Below are 23,544 nucleotides of genomic sequence, written 5' to 3'. Positions count from 1 at the left end.
AGAGCTTTACATATGTGTCATGGAAATCAACCAGCTGAATAGCCCATGTGTACAGCTACCTTAGGCTCAATTTCTGCTGCCCTTATGAGTCTGATCTTTGTTCCTTCATGCCTTTGGGAGAGGTCTGCAGGCTCATTTCCCAAACGGCTGCCGGTTATTGAGCTTACTGTTGCCCCTCATCCCCCCTGGGCTAGAAGTGATGAGAGGCTGCTGTAAATTTGCATGCTACCAGCATGTCATACCTGTTCTTATCTAGTATTATTTTTCTTATTCTTGATCATCCGAAACATTGTGGAAACAGACTGTAAACAAGTCTGTACAGACTTAGTACAGTGTACTAGTAATTGGTGCTAAGGACTTTAGAAGCATAACAAACGGTTTATCTTTCAGAGGCAGAGTTGGATAGTCTTTTGCGAGGGGAGTTGAATGTAGTTCGAGTGTTGCCGATGAGACAGCATCGTCACTCACAAGTTATCATCACTGCACCACTGGCCACACAAACAACATCTAGTTCTCTTCCTTCAGTGGCTCCAACGGTAGGACAAACAAGATTTTGTATTCTTTTAGAGAGAACAAAAAATGCACCACATTGTTGCATATTCTTTGATCTCTTCATTAACATTAATTTTAATCAAAAATTAAGTTTAGTGTGGCATACCTTTATGCAGGGGTTTCATTAAGGGTCAGGCACCAGGCAAATTGACTGGCTGTGAACGTGACTTTGCCAGCTGTTTTAAACATCTGAACAGGCTTCAGTTTACCAAAGAGGATAGGGCCTTGCTGATCCTTTGCCAAGGTGCAACACCCTGATGCCTACCTGCTCCAAACCTTAATGAAGCCCCTGTTTATGTGCAATAAATGGATAGCAATGTTTTGAAGCTGTGGTAATAATGAGAGGAATACATAACAAGATACATGCATTTCCTTTTTGAAAAATTTACAGACGTTTGTGTGGCTTTGTGGCAAGAGTTTGCAGTGCATACAAACTTCATGTATCTGCTTTGTTGTTTGTGCGTGGTGTGAATTTAACTTAGAACATTCCCTTTAGCTGGGCAACTGGGATTTTGCATGCTCTTTCTAGTTACGATATCTGGTCTCCTTTCTTTTTTTTTCTTGGGACAATGATATAGATGTTAATGACATTTTAGTGTACGCTCTCAATTTTCTGCAACACAGATTATTTGATTGGCATATTAGTTGTTAAAAACTTACACCAAATTTTTAATTGTATGTAAGACATGGCAACTTTATGCTGGATTAACACAGGCCACAAACTCAAACAACCTGGCAAACGGCACACAGTCAGTGTACCAAACACCTGTGACGTCCACAAGTACAAGACTCAGCACAGCCAGTTCACCCGTAAACTCACAAGGTCCTGGCAGCTCTACCAAAGAGAGGAGAAAGTCCAGTGAAACAAGGTACATTTTTCTTTTGGCCCCAGTGAGCCTACACAGCCAGGTGCATTATGGCATTATGGCATTTTTAGCATGCCCAGCTTAGATCATAACTTGCAGACCTCTCGAGTTTGTTCAAAGAAAAAAGCAAAAGCCTAGTTTGGCAGGCTTTTGTCATGTGTGCACTGCATAGGCGATGTATCAAGGTTTGAAAAAATCTTGAATTCCAGCTTGCCCTCTGGACAAGCAGCTTTCCAGTTTTGTTTGCCTGGAGAAGTTGCATGCTTGCCATAGGTTTCTTTTATTTGGCAATGACTTGCCTAAGCCCTTGCCCATTGGGCAAGTGAGCATGAAAAATTACTTGTGCAGGCTGCAAGAAAATCTTCTTGTCTCAGATTATTGGAGGGTACTTTTTTTTTCAAGCCGTGGTCATCGACGTATGATTTAAATGGACTTACCGTAATGATTTGATTTAGCGTCATCCTTTTGATAAGCGCCTCCTTTCGAATAGGTGCCCCTATTCCATTAAGCACCCCATTCTAATAAGCGCCCCCCCCCATTCTTAAGCACCACTATTCTAATAAGTGGCCACAGTGGACAACTGCCCCTACTGGTCTGAACTTTTAACAATTTGTAACTGTTACAGTTTCTGTTATTTGTTAGTTATTTTAATATTTATTAAAATTTTGTTCTGAACATTTGGTTGTTTTTCAAAAAGTAAAATAAGCACCCTATCCCGAATAAGCGCCCTCCCTCGAGGTGCAAAAAGTACATATTAGTGCCCTGGGCATTAAATTGAATCATTACAGTACACTATAAATGCACTTCTTTAACTGAAGTAGTTTGTTTCAAGGTTAGAAACATTACTTACCTTTGTATTTGGAGCCTCCTATTGCCCAAAGTTTAAACCATTGTAAGTCTACATAAATTATGTATTTCTTCAATGTTGTAATGGTGTAAACACATGCGAGGGGCTCAATTCTAAGTCCTGGATATCAGTATTCTGAATGTGGCTATACAAAGGTGAAAGGTTTTCATGTAACACTTATGAATTAAGTGTGTAACAATAAGGATTGTGTTCTACTTTTTGATCATGTTTGACATTAAAAATGTTGTCATTGATACACTGTACATGTACATACAGATGCCAAGGTATGGTTACAAGGGATTTTTTAAACAAACATCTGTTATGTTGATAAATTTTTAAATAAATATAATTGTATTCTCTCTAGAAAACCACTAGCTAGCGCATTTTTATTGATTCGGGATTTTCTCTGTTCAGCTTCTTAACTGTCATTTACTTTCTTTTGCTTTTGAAGAAATCGGAGTTCTGCCTCTCGTAGAAGCACTAGGTCAGACTCAGCAAACAGCCCGCCATCAGCCAATGATACTCCTCAGCAAACACCCCAAACACCTCAGTCGTCTTTCACTTCTTCATCATCCACACCTCTGATGTCGAGTCTCAGAACAGTTACTCCGGCATCCAGCCAGCTCAGCAACAAGACTTCACCTCCTGAAGCACACATGTCTCCTGCAAAGAACTCTAGCTCATCAAGCTCTGTTGGATCACCGTCAAGTTTACCTAAAAAGTCGCCTATTAAACAACCGATGTCGCCAAAAACCTCACCAACAGTGTTGTCGTACAACTCTTCGCCCGCTTCCAATGCTGGTATGAGTAGCATGGGTAGCCCCTTTAGGGCAAATCCATTTTGTTCATCTCCTGATTTATCATCTGTGGCTAGTATGGCGAGTCCTATTGCTGGAATGTCCCACATGGGGATGCGCTCGCCGGGTCGTGTAGCGCATTCTAGAGCACAAAGCCCACACCCACTGTATTCGCATACAATGGGACATCTCAACATTTCACCCAGTCAGTTGTATGCACTGCAACTTCAACAACAGCAACAACAGCAGCAGATGCAACAACCAGAAAACCAGGAGTATCTGTCCAAGTTGCGGCATCAGCACTACCAAAGTCTCATGCACCAGTATCAAATGCACCGTTATCAACTAGATCTCATGGTGCAACAGCAGGAGCTCATTCAACAGATGCCGCTCACAGCAGAGCAACAGCACATCCTAGCAGAACATTATAACCAACTCCTTTATCAGTACCAATGTGCACAAATCTTTCAGCAGTTAGCAGCTGCCACCCAGGAGGAGCAACTATCTTTGTTTCACCCCATCGATGAAGGAGAACTCCGCACCCTTCCGGAGAGAATTCAGCAGCAGCTACGAGAAGATCAGGAACGGCAAAAGAGGGAGCTACAGAATCTCATGCCAAAACTGGAGCCAGAGCAGCTGCAGACATTCTTCACTTGTCTTCAGCAGCAGAGTATGACCGTCAAGGAGATACAACAGCTTTACACTGCGCTGCTACAACAACAGGAGGCACAGAGAAGACCTACTCAAGCACAGAGGGAGCTGCCAGCAGATGAACAGCAAGAACAGAAACTACAGCAGTATCTCCAGCAAAATCAGGTCATTATTAATAATTATTTTGCTTAGGGCCTCTTTACATGAGAGCCGAGATGAGTTTTGTCCCGGGATGAACTTCGTCCCGGGATGAAAAAAAATTCATTTTATATGAGCGTGTTCATCCCGGGATGCCGGGACGTAAGTCGTCCCGCCTAAGTTGAATTCAACTCGCCCTTGCTAACATTACATTACATTTCATCCCGGAAAGACTGTTTACATGGCGGTTTTTGTCACGTTTCATCTCGGGATGACATTTCATCCAGGTGCTAGGGACATGTACAGGGATGAAATCGTCCCGGGATGAACTCATCCCGGGACGAAAACTCTCATGTAAAGAGGCCCTTACTCTGCAGTGATGGATGTCCTACCATTGCCACTAGCAAGGCTGAAAATTTATAATTTTTCTTCTTGAAAGGTCCTACATCCAACTAAGTCCCCATTTTGGTCTGGCAAGATAAAAAATGTGGTTGGACAGCCTCGCTTAAAAAGAAAGTGACTAGACAAAATGTCCAACCAAGGTTGGGATTTTGTCAGACATGAGCAAATTTTGGTTGGCTATTGGACAATGATGAATGTTGAGAGAGATATTATTCAGAGGTGGCAAAAGCTACTCAGAATTTTTTTCAAAGTTGCTTGTGTCACTGACATATCTTTCTTGTTGTCTTTCTCCAAGGTTAAAAAACTATCCTTTATTTCCATAATGAATTATGTTTGCAGTCCTCCACTAGTTAAAGTGTTTCATTAAGTTGGTTCATAATGTAATAAGTACATATGTATAATAAGTGTGAGATCAAAATTGTCATGGTAAAATCAGGGACACCCAACAAGAAAATTTTACTATAGGTATCGGAACACCGTTTTTACATTAAAAAATGTCCTTTTTGTGCGTTTTAAAGCATTATTTTTAAACGCTAAGAAAAGTGTATCTTTTCGGATACGCTAGCTGAACTTTCAAACTTCAGAAAATTTTAGGCAATGAAATATTATTGCCCGAATTTACGGGCCACTGTTACCTTCTTGAAAATTGTAGCTGGCCTTTTTTCGTGTCCAAAACAACATTTTTCTCTCTCCGAAAACAGTAGTCATTACTTTTGGACCCATGTCACGAAAATTTGAGCTGTAGTAATCTCCAGCTTTTCATCACACTTTAAACCGAAAATTGTCGGCGATTAAAGGTCTTCATAACAGATATTCGCCGAAACGGTCTGTTGGGTGCCCCTGTAAAATGCTCAGCAGTGACACTAGATCCAAAATACCATGTTGCAGTCAGGTTTTTCATATTGGGTTAATGTCCAGTGTGTGGCATTCAGTTACTTGTTTTCTTAAAGAGCAGATCAGCTGTCATTAGACAGAACACATTCAAGATCATTGGTAGCTGTAACACACAGCCCCTTTGCTGCTAAAAACCTCACACCTTTTTACCTGTACTTCATCAATCTATAACCTCCTGCAAAAGACTATTTATAGTAGTGTTACACAACTGTGAGGTATAATTGATACAGTAACTTTTATGTAGATTTATGCTATAATTGAATAATAATAATTAAAAATTGTGTTGATAAATAACTAAGTAGTACATAGTTTTGAGCCTGGGCCAAACAAGGATGAGAGTTGATGAGAGTTCAAACTCTTGCTCTGGCTTAGCATGGAACTCTCGTGCACTCTCATCGACTCTTGTGCGCTCTCATCAACTTTGAACATGCTCAAATTTTTCACAAGAGTCGCTGAGAGTCTGACAGACTCTCAGTCTTGTTTAGCACGAGTTGATTAAAGTAGATGAGAGTTGACGAAACTATCATGAGAGTCAACTCTAACAAAAAAAATGCATTTTAATACAACAGGAACAGTTACAGAAGTTTCTTCAGTTACCAAAATCCCCATCCTTCTTGCAAGATGTTAAACCCAAAGAGGAACCCAAGCAGGAAGCTGCTACGAGCAGTTCTTCACCTCCACAGAATGTCTCACCGTCACCCTCTTTCTCCCCCTCGCCAAATTCATCATTCACCGTCCATCACTTACCCAGTCCGTCAGCCACAGCGTCTTCATCTAACACGGTCAGCGAAGACAAACCTGAGAGCGATCCATGTGTGGGGTCATCCACTTTAGACAGCCCAAGGCAACAACCTAGCCAAAGTGTTGATGAGATTGATTTGGCATCAACAACTGCAGAGGGGCAGTCTTACCTTGAAAAACTGTTACAGCATCACAAGAAGGCTATTGAGGAGAGCAGGCAGGAGACATCAGCAAAGGTTTGAAAAACAGCATTGCTAGTTTTACCTTTTAACAGAATAGAAGAAGAAGAACTATTCAACAATACTTGTAGAATATCACCCTCAGTCCCTCATTTCCAGACCTTACTACACTTGGTCCGTACCAGAAAGAACTTGGATGATATTCTACCAGTGCAGACCTCATGGGATAATTTACAAAAACATGTCACAGAAGCTGGTAGTCTTACAAAATTACAGATCACTTTTAAAATTGTGCATGAACATTAGCTAAAAATCACTGCAGTTTGTTTAGTTACCAGAGATAAATCCATGTGTTTACATTAACAGTTGTTGGCATTTTGGACTTTTTGTCATTCTGTATCATGGAATTTTACATTTTTATGTTAGATCTTGAGCACTGGGCTAAGCTCAAGATCTCTTCAAGATCAAAAGTTTTAGTTTTACTATTTAGAGAATAATCTTAAATTATATGTTTTGTTATATTGTTTTAGGCAAGAAGGTCCAAAGGTTCATCTGAACGAAGCAAAAGACAAAGAAGATCGACAGAATCAAACACTAGCATCCAAAACAAAGATGATAGTGCTGAGAAAAAAGACAACAAGAAGACAGAAACTTGTCCTTCAGTTTCTGCTTCATCTACAGAAGATTCTTCAAGTTCATCATCTTTATTAACGGTCAGAGTGGAAGACTGCTTAGTTAATTCCGTTAAGCAAACTTCCTCTGAAGACAAGAACACGGTTGCTGTCAATAATAAGCTTCAAAGAAATTTAGGTATTGTCGACTCTCCCCTTGTGAAGGACAAAAATCAAGACAAAACTGGGAATGATTTAGCAGCGGTCCGGAAAGATGGGGATAAAACACCTTTGAAGGTACCAGAACAAACACTTGCCTCTATAAGAGTGGACAATGTTAATAAGATGGCACCAAATGTGCCATCAGGGAATGAAAGCAATGGGGCTTCTCTTGAGGGAGCTGCCCCATGGGTCCCAGAGGAGGCAACTTATAATGCTGCTGTGGAACCATGTCCAAGTGCCAAAGCTACTGACCCTGCAGAAATTTCTAAAGTCAGTCAAGATTTGGAAAAGGACAAAACAACCGTCTTAACTCAGAGGGGGTCGGAGAAGGTGCTAGCAAAGGACATAACAACAAAGGGTCCCAAAACTACAGATTTATTGTGCACAGAGAAGGTTTTGTCAAGAGCACCGGCGAAGGAAGGTTCCAATGTCCCTAATTCAAAGTTCCCAGATAAAAGGAAAGAATGGCTTCAACTTACAACTGTTAGGGGTGCAAAGAAAGCTTCTGCCATTCCTAGTAAAGACATTTCAAAAACACCACCTTTGAGTTTTAACAAGAACAGTTTTACTGGCTCAGCTAATCATTCTGTGAACATCTCAGAAAAGAATGACTCGGAGAGTGTGGCTTCTGAAGCCATGCAGGTTGATACTCCTGCTGCCTCACAAAAACAAAAGCCATCGTTAAGTTCAGAGGTGAAGCCTGTGATCGCAACGAACTGTTTTTCGCTTCTTTCTTCAAATTCTGCTGACCATAATGGAGAGGTATTTGGTGGTGAAGGGCTCAAAACATACTCGAAAAAATCCACTCCAAATAAGAGGAAATCAATCTCTAGGGAAAGTTCTGTGGAAGACAATTCCACTGTCAGTAAAGTTTTGAAAATAGACAACAAGGAATCATCTGAGGTTGAACATGTGAAAAATGTAATTCATGAAAACAGTAAAATGGAGCTGGCTAAAAGATTGAACAAAAAGTTAGCAAACTCGAAAGCTGAGGAACAAACTTCAAATAGGCTACCACAAAACTCTGTTACACCAACAGAAAGGAGTAAACCTTCCAGGAAGAAGTCAACGGATGAAAGCAAGGTACAATCGAAGAAGGCAAAATGCGAGGAAAACAAATCTAATAATGAAAGTGCTGATGCTGTTCAGAACAAGCCAGTTACAAGGTTAGAACTGAAAGCTAATGCCACTACAAGAACAGAGGAGGATAATGTCGTAGATTCCGTCAGTTTTGTGGCTGATCAGGTAGTCGATGAAGTATCGGTTAATCACAGTCCAACTGTGAAAGAAATGCCAGGAAATCAGTTTGAAGCTGTTGATGCCACGAACAATCAGAGACTGAACAGCAGAAGTAGGGAGAGAATCAGAGAGATGACGTTCAAGAAAAAACAACTGAAGGCAAAGGAGGAAAAGAGAAGGGAAAGAAAGAAAGCAAAGGCATCTGAAGGCTTACCGACTGTCACGAACAAGGAACCAGAAACAACGGAGAGTCTTGAAACAGTTGTGGATTCAGTGCTGGACGAAGAAATCCCTGTTATTTATAATGCTGAAGGTAAGTGTTCAAAGTCATGCAATGGTTTTTATGTAAACTCATTTGGTTTCATGTGGTGAAATTCTGAAAAACCAACAGTATCACATGATGGTACTGGACAATTGCTTTCATTCGAGTGGCCATACACAAGGGTTTTAATCGGCTTTTGTGCGGTAATAAATAGTATCAGATGAAAGCACTCCTCAGCTCTTATTTTATCATTCATCCTATGGGTCTATGGTTTCATCCATAGGCACAAATGATATAACCACATTAATTGACTTGAATTGTTGAGAAAATACCTGGAAATCAAAATATGCTAAAAGTATGATGGAGGGAGCAAAAAATATTCCAATCGTGACTCACTCACACACGTTTCCCCGCGCTTCGTGCCAGCTGCATGAATTTGCTTTCAGTTTTGATTGGTTCAATGGATTGTCTGTGTCCTTTGTTATTGGCCAGAGTGATTACCTTGGTTTTGGTTTTACGACACATTTGAAATCGCTCAGAAAAAAAGGAAAGGGAAAAAATAAAGTGTAGAAAATCGATTCAGTAAATTAGGAGTTTGCTAACTGCAATGTTTTCCCTTGTCTGTTGTTCAGGAGATGAAAAAATTGATAATAAAATCAAAGCTGAAGAAAAGTCAACGAAAAAGACCGCGACGAAGAAGGAATCTACGACGACAAATCGTAGAGTAGGAAGGCCGAGGAGAAAGGAAAAGAAACACAGTGAAAGTGATGGTAATTTCCCAATACATATTTATCATTATCAGCCAATTTGCGCTTGGCTGAAAAAATGCTTTTTTTATGAGGTTAAATGCGATTTAACCAAGTTAACCACAACGAGTGAGTAATCAGCTGTCCTGGTGGTCAGCGGTTACTAGCTCTTGTCAGGCTCAGTGCTTTGCGTTCTCGGACATTACAGCCTGGTGTCAGGTCTTCGTTCCATGGAGGGTTTTCAGGGATGTTTTGCGAGTTTTTCCCCTCCCTCCCTCCCTTCCCTGCTTCTTGATATTAGTTATTCATTTTTTCCACTGACTTAATCAGTGTGACAGGTGTCTGTGTGTGGGGGCTCATGGCTGTTTTGTTGGGATTGCCAGACTTGGCAGCTTTATTCTATCTGGGGAGGGCCGGCTGACCTCAGTGGAGGCCCTCCCAGGTATCCCAGGCACCCATCCTCCATATTCACGAGGCAGGGGTTAATACACTTGTAAATGGCTGGTGTCTGTTTATTTTTGTCATTAAAACGCAAAATAAGGAGCCAACCGAAACGAGACATATCTAGACACGTTTGTTGTTAACTATCACAAATTGGCACCTTGCCGATAAGCTTGGTTTAAAGAAAATTGTGTTAAAGCAGAAGTACATAATCCTTCTGGTCGAAGTTCATTAAACTGCCTGTTCCTGTTTTTAATTACAGGTGATGCAGTTTCGCCAACATCGGAGCAGTTCTTTTTGCAGGTATGTGCACTGCGCAGCGATGTTAATTGGATTTTCATTCTATGCTTCCCAGGGTGTCACTAGAAGAGTTGTTGTGGAAATTTATTAAAAAAATACTTTTCTTTCTTCTCTTGTCTAGGACCGAGTTTGTTCCAGCTTACCTAACTTGCCAAAGTGCAGAGATTGCCGGGATATTGTGGGTGAGACGACTGGCTTGGAATGTTGCAGGTTTAACTCGTTCAGAAGGTGGGTGAATTATGTTCGATGTGGTGAAACTCTTGCACAGTCAAAAAGCAAGTCTTTGTCTTCTTGTAGTATTGAACATAGTTTTGATAAGACCACTGTTGGTTGAAACTGCGCCAAATTGCGTCGGATTGGCAAAAGATTGCTAGATAAGCCCAGGAGCGTTTTGCATAGTGTGACTTTGTGGATGCCCTACTGAGTGCTCCTCCTAGGAGCTACAGGGTTAAGTAAGTAGGTACTGTCGGTTAAAATGAAACAAAGGGCGAGGTTTTAATTCTCGTGTCTAAAGCAAAATGTTTGTTGTAAAAAAAAATGGCTGTTGTATAAACTGGAGTGAGCTTTTCAAAGGAGAGTTATTCAATGGTTTAATAGCGTGAACAACTCCAATCACCTTCCATCTGTTAAAGAAACGTTATTCGGTTTATCTCCCGCCTCTTCACTTGAAAACAAAACTTTGATAAGAAAACTTAATTATACCTTGCTGAATATGCTTTATTCCATTTATACCAACAAACTGCACAACAGACCAATTACTCTCTCCGATTATGTTTATAAATTAAACACAAAGTATAAAATAGAGAAGATAGATTCAAGTATTATACCGTAATTATACCCTTCGAATGTGTTTTTGTAAATAAGCGCCCCTATTCCAATAAGCGCCCCCATTCTTATAAGCACACCTATTCTACCAAGTGCCCCTATTGTGGATAACTCGTCAACTAGAATCATAAGCTCCTGACCGTTCACCGTATATGAACATGTATATTTTTACTACTAAAATGAACAATTATTTTAAAAGTAACTGAACTTTTAACAATTTCTAACTGTTACAGTTTCTGTTATTGTTAGATACATGTGGCTGTGTCTCAAAAAATTAAATAAGCGCCCTGTCCCGAATAAGCGCCCTGTCTCGAATAAGCGCCCTCCCTAGAGGTGCCAAAAGTAAATAAGCGCCCCGGGCGCTAAATCGAATCATTACGGTACCTTATTTATTAAATACCCAATTGTTTAAGATGCTCCTTTATTATTTTTTCAATAACAAATGTGATGTTCAGGGCCGTGGGGCTGAAAAAGGGGAAGTGGAAGGAGGGGCGGGGGAGTGAGGAAAGGACCGAAAGCCGTTCCCAGGGAGGAAGGAGGAAAAAGAGGTGACGAGGGCGAAATGAGTCAAAAATGGGGTGTAATCTAAAAATAGAAAAATACAATCGGTTGAATCTAAATAGAAAAACATCATCGGGTGTAATCTAAAAATTGAAAATACGATTAGGGTGTAACTAAATACATCATATCGGAGGGAAGACAAAGCAAAAGAGCTGTGAGTAGTCTCTAGGAAGAAATGTAAGTAAATTTAAGAGGGTTAGGAAAATCATAACCCGATGACAGTGGAGAGAAAGCGATGATGAGAGCAGGAGAAGAGGGGGGAAAGATCAAGATGGGATGATCCGGTCAGTGGCAAGGTACGGAAGCTGAACGAGAGTTGAAAACATGGAGATGTGTCTGAGTGGCGGAGGCTGAAAGCTCTGCTACAGAAAGGGAGTGAGAGTCTTGGAGAAAGGGGCAGAATGAAGAAGATGACCTTCCGAGTGAGAGACATGGAAACAGAGGGATGAGGTAGAGAGAACTCGCTACGGCGATCGGTGTAAGCGACTGGCTGTGCTGATTTGGGATGAGTAAGTATTAGAGATGTTGTCTTCTGGGGAAGTCCGTAGGCAGCAAGAAGCGCTGTAACGGTCTCTACCGTTTGAAAGAAAATGTGAAAAGGTTAGTGTTGTACATGATATTTTAATCGGTCACTGAGCTGGTCTAAATTATATGAACTGTAAATCATATTGCAATGTAGTATTGCCGTATTGGCCGCTACGAATTTTGCTGTTTGAAAAGTATTTGACCCCCCCCGCCCCGCGGTCCCCTCCTTCGCCCCTCTCCTTCCGCCCGCCCCGGGTGCGCGGGCGCCGTCCGGGTCGGGTCGCCCTCCCGTTTCCTTCCTCCTGACGGCTTTGGTCCCCACTACTGGGGGGGGGTAGAGGTTTGTTCCATCAGAAATTGAGTTGGTGGTGAACAAAAATGAACAAAAAGCACCGATGAACTTCGGAGCAGTTATAATACTGTATAATAAATGTCCCATCTCTTGGTTAAAGGTTAAAGAAGAAGAAAAACGGCACCATCTCAGCTGCTGGATTCCAGTTGCCGGACCACGCCGCCACTGAAGATTTCCACCCTTGGGTAGCACAAGACAAAGGTTAATAAATCTTTTCATTAACAGATTTTTGAGCAGCCAAAAAATATATTTGTGTCATATGAAACCTAAAAATAATGGTCCATTTTTATCAACAATTGCTATATTAGAGCACTGAAACTGTAAACAAGCGTCTTTGCCTGCGGATGGCTAGGATGGAAATGGAATACAACTTGAAAAATTGAGACTAAACTTTTCAAGTTGTTTCCGCACGTCTTCAAAACAATTGATATTTTTAGGCGAAGTTTGATTTCTTTCCGCAAATTAAGGTTATATCTTCCTTTAGATGTCCAAAGATGTTTTTCTCGGGTTAATTTGCCTACCACTAATTTCCTTCTTCTTCTTCCACGTAACTCACCTCCTTCAATAGTAAAGATTCTCGTGAGTATTAGAATAAATAACTACTTAACAAAATAAATAAATACTATTCAAATTAAAGAAAGGCTTAAATGCTATGAATAAAAATAGATACAAAAAAAGGTCAAAGTCAGTATCGTTTTCTTAGCGCTTGGTCAGACGGCAGGCATTTCTTCAAGGCCGTCGAGTTTGGTGCATTAACTGTTTCATTGGCCAGGCTGTTCTATTCTCGTATCGTTCTCGGGAAAAATGAGTACATGTGAGAGTCCGTCTTTGAGCGAGGAATTTTGTTCTCATTTGAATTTACGTGCCGCGATCTCCTTTAAAGTGGCGTCATGAACTCTTGGGCGTCCATGGCAATCAAGCCTTCATGAATTTTATACATCATGCTGAGTCTTAGTGTCTGTCTCCTAGTTTGAAGGGAAGTCCAGCCGAGCTCATATAGCATGTCCCCTACGCTAGATGTTGTTGTTTCAGAACAGTTAAGACTAAAAAACTGAGAAATACCTGTGACGTAGCTCCTTCAATCTGTACTTTTTGAGTAAAAGGTGGTTGTATTTCAAGGCTGGAACTGATCATAAAAGTTATGCTTTATTTTCTCGTAGTTGAAAGACTTGACAAGAAGACCTCTCTTTACATTTTGTTCAATGTTGGAGATCAGTTTTGTTCTGTGATGCAAGAAGAAAAGAATGCAGTTACTTTGGCTGAAACGGATGGTAAACAAGGTAAGTTAGTATCCATTCCTTTTGTCACGTTTAGTAAGATTTTTTAAGGTAATTCCCTAGAAATAGAACTGCTCATAGATTTCCAACCAAACTTTGCCAGTTGGTTGTTTACCTAAAGGGAAGTTAATTTTGAAATAAAAAAGGGGGGGTCACCGTATTCGTTTAGGAGCAGGAAGACCTTGTATTTACCATATAATTCCTTATATTTCCTTTGCGAGTACTGGCAAAGTACACGTTTTCGGTGATAATGTATTATTCTGCCATAGAAATTGATTTGTATTCATTCTATAGAAAGAATATGATCACTACTTTCGAACTAAGAGAAAAAATTGATAGGTCATCGAACTCGTTTACGAGAAAACGATGATTTTTTCTTTCTCGCGAGCCAAGCCGCATAGAAAAAAACCGCCATTTTGTTTATGTGCGCGCTCTAATTACGCGTAAAATTCTGCGCAGTAAGGATGCGCAATGCAATACTAGGGAATCACCTTAAACGCAAAAATTAACGTGAAATTTTATGCGAAAATGTGAAGAGAAAGTGACTTATTAGGAAATGTTAAACAAATTCTTCAATTTCGCATAAATGTAGTGTCGCGAAATATCCGGCGCTTTTCCGAAATAGCGAAACTTTTGAAGTTGTCGCAATAATTTCATGTACAAGGATAAATTTGTTTTAAATCGATCGATTAGTTTTTTAAGTACCATTTTGACATTTTGAAATCATTTGCGATCATTTGGAAACGACACATTGTAAACAACTTGACAACAAATGTCACGTCTCGTTATTGTTTTTGTTAGTTGGTTAGGGTGGCGTTAGAAGGTTCTTTCGGTTTCTTTTACGCTTGTCTGGACAAGCTGCAGACATAATGTGAGCAGTGTATTGTAGCTTATGAGTAATTTCTTATATTTTCTTCTCAGTCTCCGTGGCCTATAAACGAGCTGTTCAAGGAGTGCGAGAGATGTGTGATGTGTGTGCGACCACCATCTTCAACATGCACTGGGTGTGTCACAGGTGTGGGTTCGGTGTGTGCCTCGATTGCTACAATCTGCGTGTCCAGGAGCGAGAGCGACAGTCTGGTAAGGCTCATGTTATAATATTCTTATCAAGCTTATGAGGCTCAGGGAGACATGAAGGTTGAAAGAAAACGATAGCGCGCTGCGAGTTCTATAGCATTTAGTACGCCGGGATACCGCAACTTGACGAAGGAGTAGGATGGGGGGGGGACTAGGACATGCAGTGGGGCACCTCCATGAGAAAAATGAACGTAATCTTACATTGCTCTTCGTCGTCATCATAACAACTTTATTTAATGAGGGTTCCATTCAGTCTCCTGTGGCCCTCCCTGTGTTCTCTCTTTCATTGAGCAGATTCTAGACACAGTATTGGGTGTGCAGTTTATGACATGGGCTTCTGTCGGCATACCTTCCTTTTCTTATGTCCTAATCTAGTGCTGTCTTTTGGCATTGCATGGCAAATTGGCATCGTCATCGTTGTGATCTTAATCTTCTTTCTTTTTTTGTCTACAGGCCTTGTTGGAAAGCGAGTGTTCGAGTTCAAGTGGGTTATGTGCTGCCCAGGAATCTGTCATCAACCAAAGTACTTATCCGTGGCTCAGATTATCCCCAAGACAGGTAAATAACTACGTTATTGACCTTGCTATCACATAGTCTGTTACAAATCTAGAATATTTACGAAGTAAGCAGATAAACATTCCTGTTAACCCACACCGTAGTATTTGTGGCACTGAGGTATTTTGAAGTAAATTTTGAAAATGTGGACCAAGTGTAACAAAACTGTTATAAGAAAACATAGTAACGCATAATGCTTGAACTTAGAACTGCGCTGAATTACTGTGCTCGAAGAACGAATACCAATTTCCTATTTTTTTACCTTCTTCAGTTCTGTCTGATCTTGGCGACGAATTGCATAGGGCAAGAGAAGCCTGGAAGATCGGAAAAACGTGTCCTTGTAAGTCAGTCGGTGGCAATCACGACAACAACGAATCTGGTGCTAAAATAACTGAACTTTCCAACGAGGAGACTACCCAACATGAAACCAATGGTGTAAGTGTTAGCGGAGAAGAAGCTAGCGATGTCACTGTGAAAACAGAAACCTCGTCCATTTCTTCATCTTCAAACCAAACTGGTGGCGCAGTGGACAGCGAATCCAGCTTTGAAGACGATGTCAACCTGATATGCGATGAAAAAATGGGTTTAGAGTCCCCGGCTGATCACGAACAAGAGTGGCTAACCGAAGAAAAGCGACGTAATCACTTCACCAAAAAAGCTGGATTCGGTCTGGTTGAAGCCAAGCCGCAGAGAGACAAGAAGGTCTCGTCGGGTTTGAGTCTGCTCATGGATTACAGCTCATCAACAGAGGCTTCCCCTTGTGAATCACCCGTCAAAGACGTTAAACCCGAGACAGGAATGTTCAACTTTTCCTTGGGTGGCAATGGTGGTAATTTGTGTGGTCTTGATCTCCTTGTGCTCGCTTGTGAGAGGAATGGAGAGTATATTAACAGTATTGGTTTGAACAGCGAGGGCATGAAGGAAACTGAGAAACCAAAGCGTGCGGCGCCACAGAGTAAACAGGGAGACAAGGAGATGAGAAATCATGGTAATTATATTCAGCTAAGTAAATTGTATTTGTGACCATTTGTCTTCTTTGTGTATATACTAGCATTTTTATCAATTTAGTTCTGCGCCCCCCCCCCCTTCGCTTTGGGAGGGTTTGGGGGGGGTGGTGAGCAGTTTACTTCCGTTTTCCAGAGCGAGAGACGGATGTAATTTATCAAACACTCGAGACAGTGTTTCATCACGTCTCCAAACAGAGAGAATATAATTGAAAATACGACGCGCAGCAAAGTATTCTTGACGAAATTTGTTTGCAAATGCGATGAAATACCCTCACGATTGTTTGATATATCCTTTCAATCAAAACTTAAACTACAGAGAAAACGGAAAATTAGAAGCGGAAAAATCTATGCCAATTAAGATCAGATTTCCAAACCGCCGTCACGGATCTGTTTTCCTTTCAGTGTTTAACTTGATGAATTATTAAGAAAAAAAAAAAAAAAAAAAAAAAAAAAAAAAAAAAATTTTAGAAGATACGGATCCTCACTTTTTCCCGTCGAGTTATGATCCTTCACGCTTGCCCATAAATAGACCATCTTTCAGCACAGACCTCGAACACGATTGATAAGTAAATCACGATTATCACAAGATCAGTTACATGTTTTGGCATCCTCTAACCATGTTGATGTTATCAGTTTCTCCCCCAGTCGCCACAACAAGTGAGTCGACGAGTGCGGAGTGTTCTGATGAGGTTCGGGTGCACGCAGTGTCACCCACCCCTGATGTGTCCGATTCTGACGCATGCGTTGGTGTACCGCATTCTTGGTTGTGTGATGGCCGCCTGCTGAGACTCCACGATCCAAGGGCGCCTGGAAACGTGAAAGCTTTTGAGTCTCGGTGGAAAAAGGGCGAGGTACTTATCTATACTGTTAGAGCTGCTTGCTAGTGACTCTTGAAAGCAGTGGTTTTTATTTTTAGCTCTATAAGTGGAGGAGGAGGAGGAGAGGAGATGTGGCCCAGTGGCACATATTTGTGGGGTGTAAATGAGCTTACATTTTAGAGCGGTTTCCAATAGCGAAGCGTGCGAGGCCTAAAAATAAAATCCCAATGAATATAGCGTGTTCTGAGAGAAATAGAGGGAATCTAGGCTACGTTATCGTTTTATGAAAGTTTTTTAGGAACACCGGCTTTTTTAGAAAGTGTTTTAGGAAAATCGTCCGACATTTCGGTTTGTTTGTCTGAGTCTTGTCTGATTTGTGACGTCACTCGTGCGCTTTGCTATTGTGTGTTGTAAAACCAAAACCAAAGTAATCACTCTGGTCAGTCACAAAAGATACAGAAAATCCAGTGGTCCAATGAAAACTCGAAGCACATACATGTTGTTGGCACGAAGCGCGGGAAAACGTGCAAGAGCGAGCGATTGGCTGAGAAAGTGGCGCGTTGTTTTTAAGCCAATCACTAAGCGTAGTAATGCAAAACCAAAGCAAAAGAGAATTACCTTCGACACTCAAGTGAAAACTGCTCTAAACAATACACTCCAGTTGTTATTAGTTCTATCTATCTTCAAAGGATAGATAGATAGTACTATCCACTAGGTAGCGTACTTGGTTTAGAATACCTTGTGATTTATCCAGTGGATAGCGTTATCCATCCTTTGAGTTACTAGGGCCCGAACACAACATTAAATAATAGCAAAGAGGTGCACTTTTATGCAATACTGGAGAATCCAAAAATCTATCTTTGGAACGTATGATGATTAATTTTTCGTTTCTTTTCAGCCTGTTCTAGTCAGCCAAGTGGACAAATATCTGAACCTGGACATCTGGACTCCAAAATCATTTGGCGAGGAGTTTGGTACGGTTTCTTGCAGTAGTACATAAATAGACTTAAGGACTTTACCTGTTTTATCAACTTGAAAAGATTCAGCTTAAGTTCGCAATTAATGTGATGGCTGTTCCATGCAAATTTGTGAAGTGTCTTTTTTTTTTTCAGGTGATGAAATTTCCGATGTGGTCAACTGTAGAAATGGGGTAGTTGTGGAGCGGTTTAAAGTTGGTGATTTCTGGAAGGGATTTGAGAGTATAAAAGGTTTGTTAATGTGTCCTTACTTAACTTGTACTTTAAAACAATAAACGCTACCTATAACAGTAATGCTACTAACAATAATTAATACATACACTTATAAATGTTATTAAGCTTTAATACCGAGGAGGATTTGTTGTTGTTATTGTTGTTGTCTGTGGTTATTAAACAACTATTTTGAATTAACCATTTTACAAACTTCTTCCAATTAGATCGACCTTTGGATAGTAATGGTGAACCAATGTTATTAAAACTCAAGGTAAAAATCTTATTTAGTTCGTTCGTTTCGTTTGTTCATTTTTTCGTTCTTTCGTTTGTTCGAGCGTTCGTTCGTACGTTCGTTCGTTCGATCGTTCGTTCCTTCGGATTCCTTCGATCGTAATTAGAATAGAGAAGTTTTCAATTTGTGGAGTGTGGTAAAACCGGAGAACCCGGAGAGTAATTACTCTCGGCCAAGCACAAAGGACCAGAGAACCAGTGAGGCAACAAAACTCGAACCAAATACATGGTCCCAGGCCGGAATCGCGGGAAAACTGCGCGACGTCACATTGGTTTTGGTTTTACTCCTGATTGGCTGAGAAAGTGGCGCGAGATTTTTACACTGCCAATCCCTAGCGTATAATCCAAATCCCAAGCAAACGCAATTTCCTTTCGTTACTTCAAGTGAAAACCGTTCTAGTTAGTTCGTTCGTTAGATTTGAATTCCAGTTTACATTATTTTTAATAGAAACTCTTACTGTTACTTTCCCATGCTCGAAATGTTAATTTTTGTCATTGTCATACATCAAGTTGATGATTTTATTAATTCTCGTCACCTGTCTGTTTGCCAGTGTGTTGTACAATGTATTGTATTTGTGTAAGGAGAAAATTCGTGTTGATCTCTTCAGAATTATTGTTGAAGGTGGGGTGGGGCAGTTAGTACTTGGCCAGGGACTCGAACCCGGACCTCCAATGTTGTGACCTTTACCTTTGAAAGGTTTTTTGGTCTAATGTTATGTTCTTGGGTAAGGCACTGCTCTCATAACGCCTCGATTTGCAGCCGTTATTTAGGTTGTCACACGTGGCTTGACAACTCAAATCACGGCTGAAGAGGTGTAAATATCCTTTTCTAACATGTATCTCATCCATGCTCATTTTATTTTGATTAGGACTGGCCGCCGAAGGACGACTTCAGTGAAAAGTTGCCGACACGGTAATTGTTATTGTTGGTTTTATTCCGTAGTTTTTACTTCATCCGAAAGTTCAAACACGTTATACTCGTGAAATTAGTTTGCTCAGTTTTAACATTAATCTAATATCTTTTTTACAGGTTTGAAGATTTGATGAACAATGTTCCGTTACCAGAATACACCAGGAGAGACGGCTCCAGAAATTTAGTCTCAAGGTAAACAGAACTTTTCGTTTGATGTTTCTGACGTGGAGAAGAAGGCCGTTTTTGCCTCGTAATACCGTAACCCACAATTTAAAATGATGTTATCGACTATGCCGGCGAACGCTTGCAGGTTAGGCGCAGTTGCTACCAAGGCGGTATTATAATTGGATTTTTTTTTCGTTTCTCCCCAGGTTACCAGACTTCTTTGTAAAACCGGATCTAGGACCCAAGATGTACAATGCGTATGGTAAGGTGTTTTGGTGTTTTTTTGTTTCCCCAATTAGTCCAAAAGGGCTAAAAAAACAGAAACGGTAATAAAGTTTTTATCTTATCTTTTTATCTTATCTTATCTTAAGGCTTTTGTTTGATATTTTCATTGTCATAAATATTGTGATGTTTGTTGATATTTGTCGGCTTCTTTATCCCACTTTACCGGTGTCATTCAATGTGTTTATTCTGGTTTTGGGAAGATGTTTCCTACTCAGCCAATCAGCTGCAAGATTCCAATCACGTGAATTTTCCCGCGCTTGGCGCGGCTACAAGTTTCTCTTCGCGTTTTGATTGGTTGATGATGATACGTGTGCGCGTTGTGGTTGCTATTGTAGGCAAGAAGTCTGTTTTAAAGACTGACATTTTCGTTATTTGTTCTTTTGCCTCCAGGGTCCGCAGCTTGTCCAAAGGAAGGCACAACGAACCTTCATCTTGATATGTCAGATGCTGTCAACATCATGGTAAGTCATATGCCACTTTGCCAGAGGCAAAGCCAGATTTTGATTTTGTTTATCACATAAGATAAAAAGAACACAAATCAGGAACTGAAAAAAAAAAAACAAATAACAAGATCACAGAAAGTAGCCTGTTATTGTTTTCCGTTGTTTTAACAATTTAGTTCTTCTGGAAGTAAAGCGTTTTGTTGTGATACAGGTGTATGTTGGGGTCCCAAAAGATCAGGGAGCCGGCGACAAAGAAAGAGAAGGTATAATTAAAAATCTTTCTTGTTGACTTAATTATATAATATGTTTCTTTTTTTTTCTTTTCCTGTGTAACAATTTCATGTTATTTTTTCAGACGCCATTAAAGCCGTCGATGAGGCTTGCGATGAGTCACAGAGAAAACGCGTGCGGCAAGAAACGGCCAGAATTGTAAGTAATAAACTTAAGTTTCTATAACCATTTGCTGTGTACTTGGCTGTGTTTGTAGCCTACGATTCAATGTTCCTACAAAGAAAAGTGACTGTTCAGTTAAGATGTGTTAACTCGCGTCAGTGTGCTAAAGACTGTTCTCTGTACACTGGTCTTCTTTTTGAGGAGCACGAGCTCATCTTCTCGAACTGCAGTCGCCAATCGAACTTATGTAATGCCTTTTACCTTATTGTTACTTATTTTCGCGGGAACTAAATTTCGCGAAAATGGAACGGGCATATTTCTCGGGACTTAAATTTCGCGATTTGGCCAAAGAAAATACATTTAGAAGAACTAAACAGTTTGACATGTTCCTTTGTAACAAAGTAGAGCTAGTTTGACGACTGTACCAAGATAATTATGGAGTAAACTGACGGCAACGTAGATATATTTAAACGAAATAAGTAGAATGGTATAAAAGTTCGCGTCGTTATTTTTCGCGAGACTTTTTTCGCGGGTCTTTGATTTCGCGATTTTTTTAAAATCGTGACAATTGCCAAAATTAAGTCCCGAGAAATTAAGTAACAATAAGGTAGTGCATTTGTTGTCAAAGCTGTAGTTATAGTTGATATCCTCAATGTTGTGTGTGTTTTCCATTTAGGGGGCTTTGTGGCACATCTATGCTGCTGAAGATGCCGACAAGATCAGGGATTGCCTCCGAGTGGTGAGTTGTTATCCTTGTCCTGTTGCTATCAAGATGAACCTCGATATGACGGCACACTCTAGGGAACAAATGAAAAGTTTGGGAAATCCTTCGATTCTTATTGATATTCTTATTGTGCAGTTCATATTCTATGGGAGCACTGTAAAGAGTAGTTATAAGTACGTTGCTTTTTGACCATAAAAAGTTCGCTACTTTGCGCTTTTCAAGTAAGCCTCTTCATAGTTTGTTAATTTGGAGTGCCCAGATTCGCGGTTGGTTTGTGAGGTGATAGAAACGAGAAACTGTGATGCTGTTTAAGGGAGTTCTCGACCTGAGGAATCGTGTTTTAAGAACTTCCTAGCACCTATTTTAGCTCACAAAGTGAAAAATGATGTATTTTTTTCTATTAATTTAGGTGGCCAAGGAACGCAAGATGAAATATTCCGCTCATCACGATCCGATACACGATCAGGTAATAACGATGGCTTTTATCATAAATGTCACCTCGAGAGGGGACAAAACCCAGGCTTTGTCCACACTTAGACGTTTTCGTTTAGATAGGGGGGTCTATTAGACCTCCCTTAGTTAAGAGGAGAGTTTTCTTCACAGTTAACACTGTTTTTAGGGATGTACTGACAGTTTTTTGTTCGTTTGTAGTGTTTTTATCTAGATCATGGCATCAGGCAGAGACTAAAGAAGGATTATGGAGTGGAGGGCTGGGCCATCTGTCAGTGCCTTGGTGACTCTGTGTTCATTCCAGCTGGAGCGCCTCATCAGGTACCTTGTGTTTATAATAGTTAGGGACGGTCCATTAGTTTTCGAGTGGAGGGGAGGTAGAGGAAGGGGAATGAATGCTTCTCCTCTGCCCCCTCCCCCCCCTCGGGTTCATTCCTAGTTGAAGCGCCTCATCAGGTACCTTTTTTTTTCGAAATTCTTACTATTTTTTGTTATACTGCGTGTCTCTCTCCCCCCCCATAATGGTCCTTATAGCTTGTTTGTGAGGTGTTCGAGTGAAGGGGAGTAGGGGAAGGGGAGTGTGAATGGACTTCTCCTCTACCTCCCCCCCCCCCCCTCGCTTTCTGGGTGGCGCGGTAGCCTAACGTTTGCTGGACTGCGGATGGATCACTGTGTTTTTTTCCGCGCCTCTTTACTTTACAAGGCCTTTCTCCACTTAAGAACATAGATACTGGTAAGAGCGATTTATTAGGACCACCAAACAAAAATGTTGGAGAGCGACATGCAATGAACTAGTATCCTATTGATCAAGAGGGGGCTGGGGCATACGTCATGTTGCTTAGCAACTCTTCGGATGAAACACTGCGATCTCATATCAGAAATGTCTAAGATTCGACCCGAAAAACTTCGTGGATGACGTAACTCTACAAGATCCGTGTTGTGTCACTAATTAATACTAGGGGTAGGCACTAGTGCCCCCGTCTTGCCGTGACTGTTGTGTTTTGGGTGAACGAGCGGGGTTTAATTGAAGAAATATTCAACACTACCTTCTCTGATCGGTTGTTGCTTGGTCTTGCATTTCAGAAAGATAGGTGGTGAGCAAGATAAGTGATTTCTTACAGTTTAGAAAGATAAGTGGTGAGGCGCATCTCCACCAGTCCCCCCCCCCCCCCCCCCGCCATATCGCATCGCTTGCCAGTCGCACGTGCCCTAGAAGTATATTCGCGCGTGCCCCAAGATGAGCCTGCTTTCAGCGTACTTTTTTTTAGTAAACTGAAAATAAATAAGTTTTCATTAAATCAGTCAGTGATTGAGTTACCTCTGCTTTCAGGTGCGAAATCTTTATAGCTGTGTAAAGGTAGCTGAGGACTTCGTGTCTCCAGAGGTAAGATCTTAAGAAGAAATATAACATTTTTGTTGTATTTTTGGCGTCTTTCTCGTGTTCTTGGCGACTTTATTGTCAGCATGTGACGTGAACAAATGTTCTAAATGTCCTCTTTCCTTTTCACTTTTTAGCGTATTGATCACTGTTTCCGGATGACTCAGGAGTTTCGTCACTTGTCAGATAAACACACAAACCACGAGGATAAGCTTCAGGTAAATACTGTGACTGGAATTTTAATTATCGTACTACCCTCAGCATGATGTGCAACCAACATGCGCAAAGAGGGTAATGTTGTGTAAAAATTCTCTAACAACATCGTTTATTAATTAGGGCTTACCGCGAATTGTTTGTCGCGAGGCTCGTTCGTTTTCATTTCTAGTACAATAGGGTTTTTTCGCTCCATTGCAAAATTGGCCATGTG

The 23,544-nt window shown here is 40.8% G+C and overlaps 1 protein-coding gene across 3 annotated transcripts in view; it reads left to right on the top strand.

Moving 5' to 3' along the window:
- The window catches only part of LOC144643626 (uncharacterized), a 33,285-nt gene that overhangs the window by 7,317 nt on the left and 2,424 nt on the right, over positions 1-23,544 (top strand). For 2 of the 3 annotated variants that reach the window (XM_078502936.1, XM_078502934.1), the window contains exons 9-36: positions 391-536; positions 1,237-1,421; positions 2,717-3,878; positions 5,717-6,124; positions 6,598-8,452; positions 9,034-9,171; positions 9,851-9,891; positions 10,010-10,116; positions 12,252-12,352; positions 13,312-13,431; positions 14,350-14,508; positions 14,959-15,063; positions 15,332-16,048; positions 16,701-16,918; positions 17,784-17,859; positions 17,998-18,093; positions 18,300-18,346; positions 19,236-19,279; positions 19,397-19,471; positions 19,651-19,706; positions 20,120-20,190; positions 20,384-20,435; positions 20,528-20,601; positions 21,242-21,304; positions 21,699-21,755; positions 21,941-22,060; positions 23,070-23,123; positions 23,255-23,335. In XM_078502936.1, coding sequence (XP_078359062.1) covers positions 391-536; positions 1,237-1,421; positions 2,717-3,878; positions 5,717-6,124; positions 6,598-8,452; positions 9,034-9,171; positions 9,851-9,891; positions 10,010-10,116; positions 12,252-12,352; positions 13,312-13,431; positions 14,350-14,508; positions 14,959-15,063; positions 15,332-16,048; positions 16,701-16,918; positions 17,784-17,859; positions 17,998-18,093; positions 18,300-18,346; positions 19,236-19,279; positions 19,397-19,471; positions 19,651-19,706; positions 20,120-20,190; positions 20,384-20,435; positions 20,528-20,601; positions 21,242-21,304; positions 21,699-21,755; positions 21,941-22,060; positions 23,070-23,123; positions 23,255-23,335 — 6,428 coding nt within the window. The remainder of the gene's footprint in view (positions 1-390; positions 537-1,236; positions 1,422-2,716; positions 3,879-5,716; positions 6,125-6,597; positions 8,453-9,033; positions 9,172-9,850; positions 9,892-10,009; positions 10,117-12,251; positions 12,353-13,311; positions 13,432-14,349; positions 14,509-14,958; positions 15,064-15,331; positions 16,049-16,700; positions 16,919-17,783; positions 17,860-17,997; positions 18,094-18,299; positions 18,347-19,235; positions 19,280-19,396; positions 19,472-19,650; positions 19,707-20,119; positions 20,191-20,383; positions 20,436-20,527; positions 20,602-21,241; positions 21,305-21,698; positions 21,756-21,940; positions 22,061-23,069; positions 23,124-23,254; positions 23,336-23,544) is intronic. The other variant, XM_078502935.1, reaches the window with a different exon arrangement.

Source organism: Oculina patagonica, chromosome 2 (genome assembly GCF_052425735.1).
Source record: "Oculina patagonica isolate OP01 chromosome 2, crgOcupat, whole genome shotgun sequence".
Classification (NCBI taxonomy): Eukaryota; Metazoa; Cnidaria; class Anthozoa; order Scleractinia; family Oculinidae; genus Oculina; species Oculina patagonica.
The sequence above is the reverse complement of the archived record's forward strand: the minus strand, read 5'-3'. Positions and strand labels throughout refer to the sequence as shown.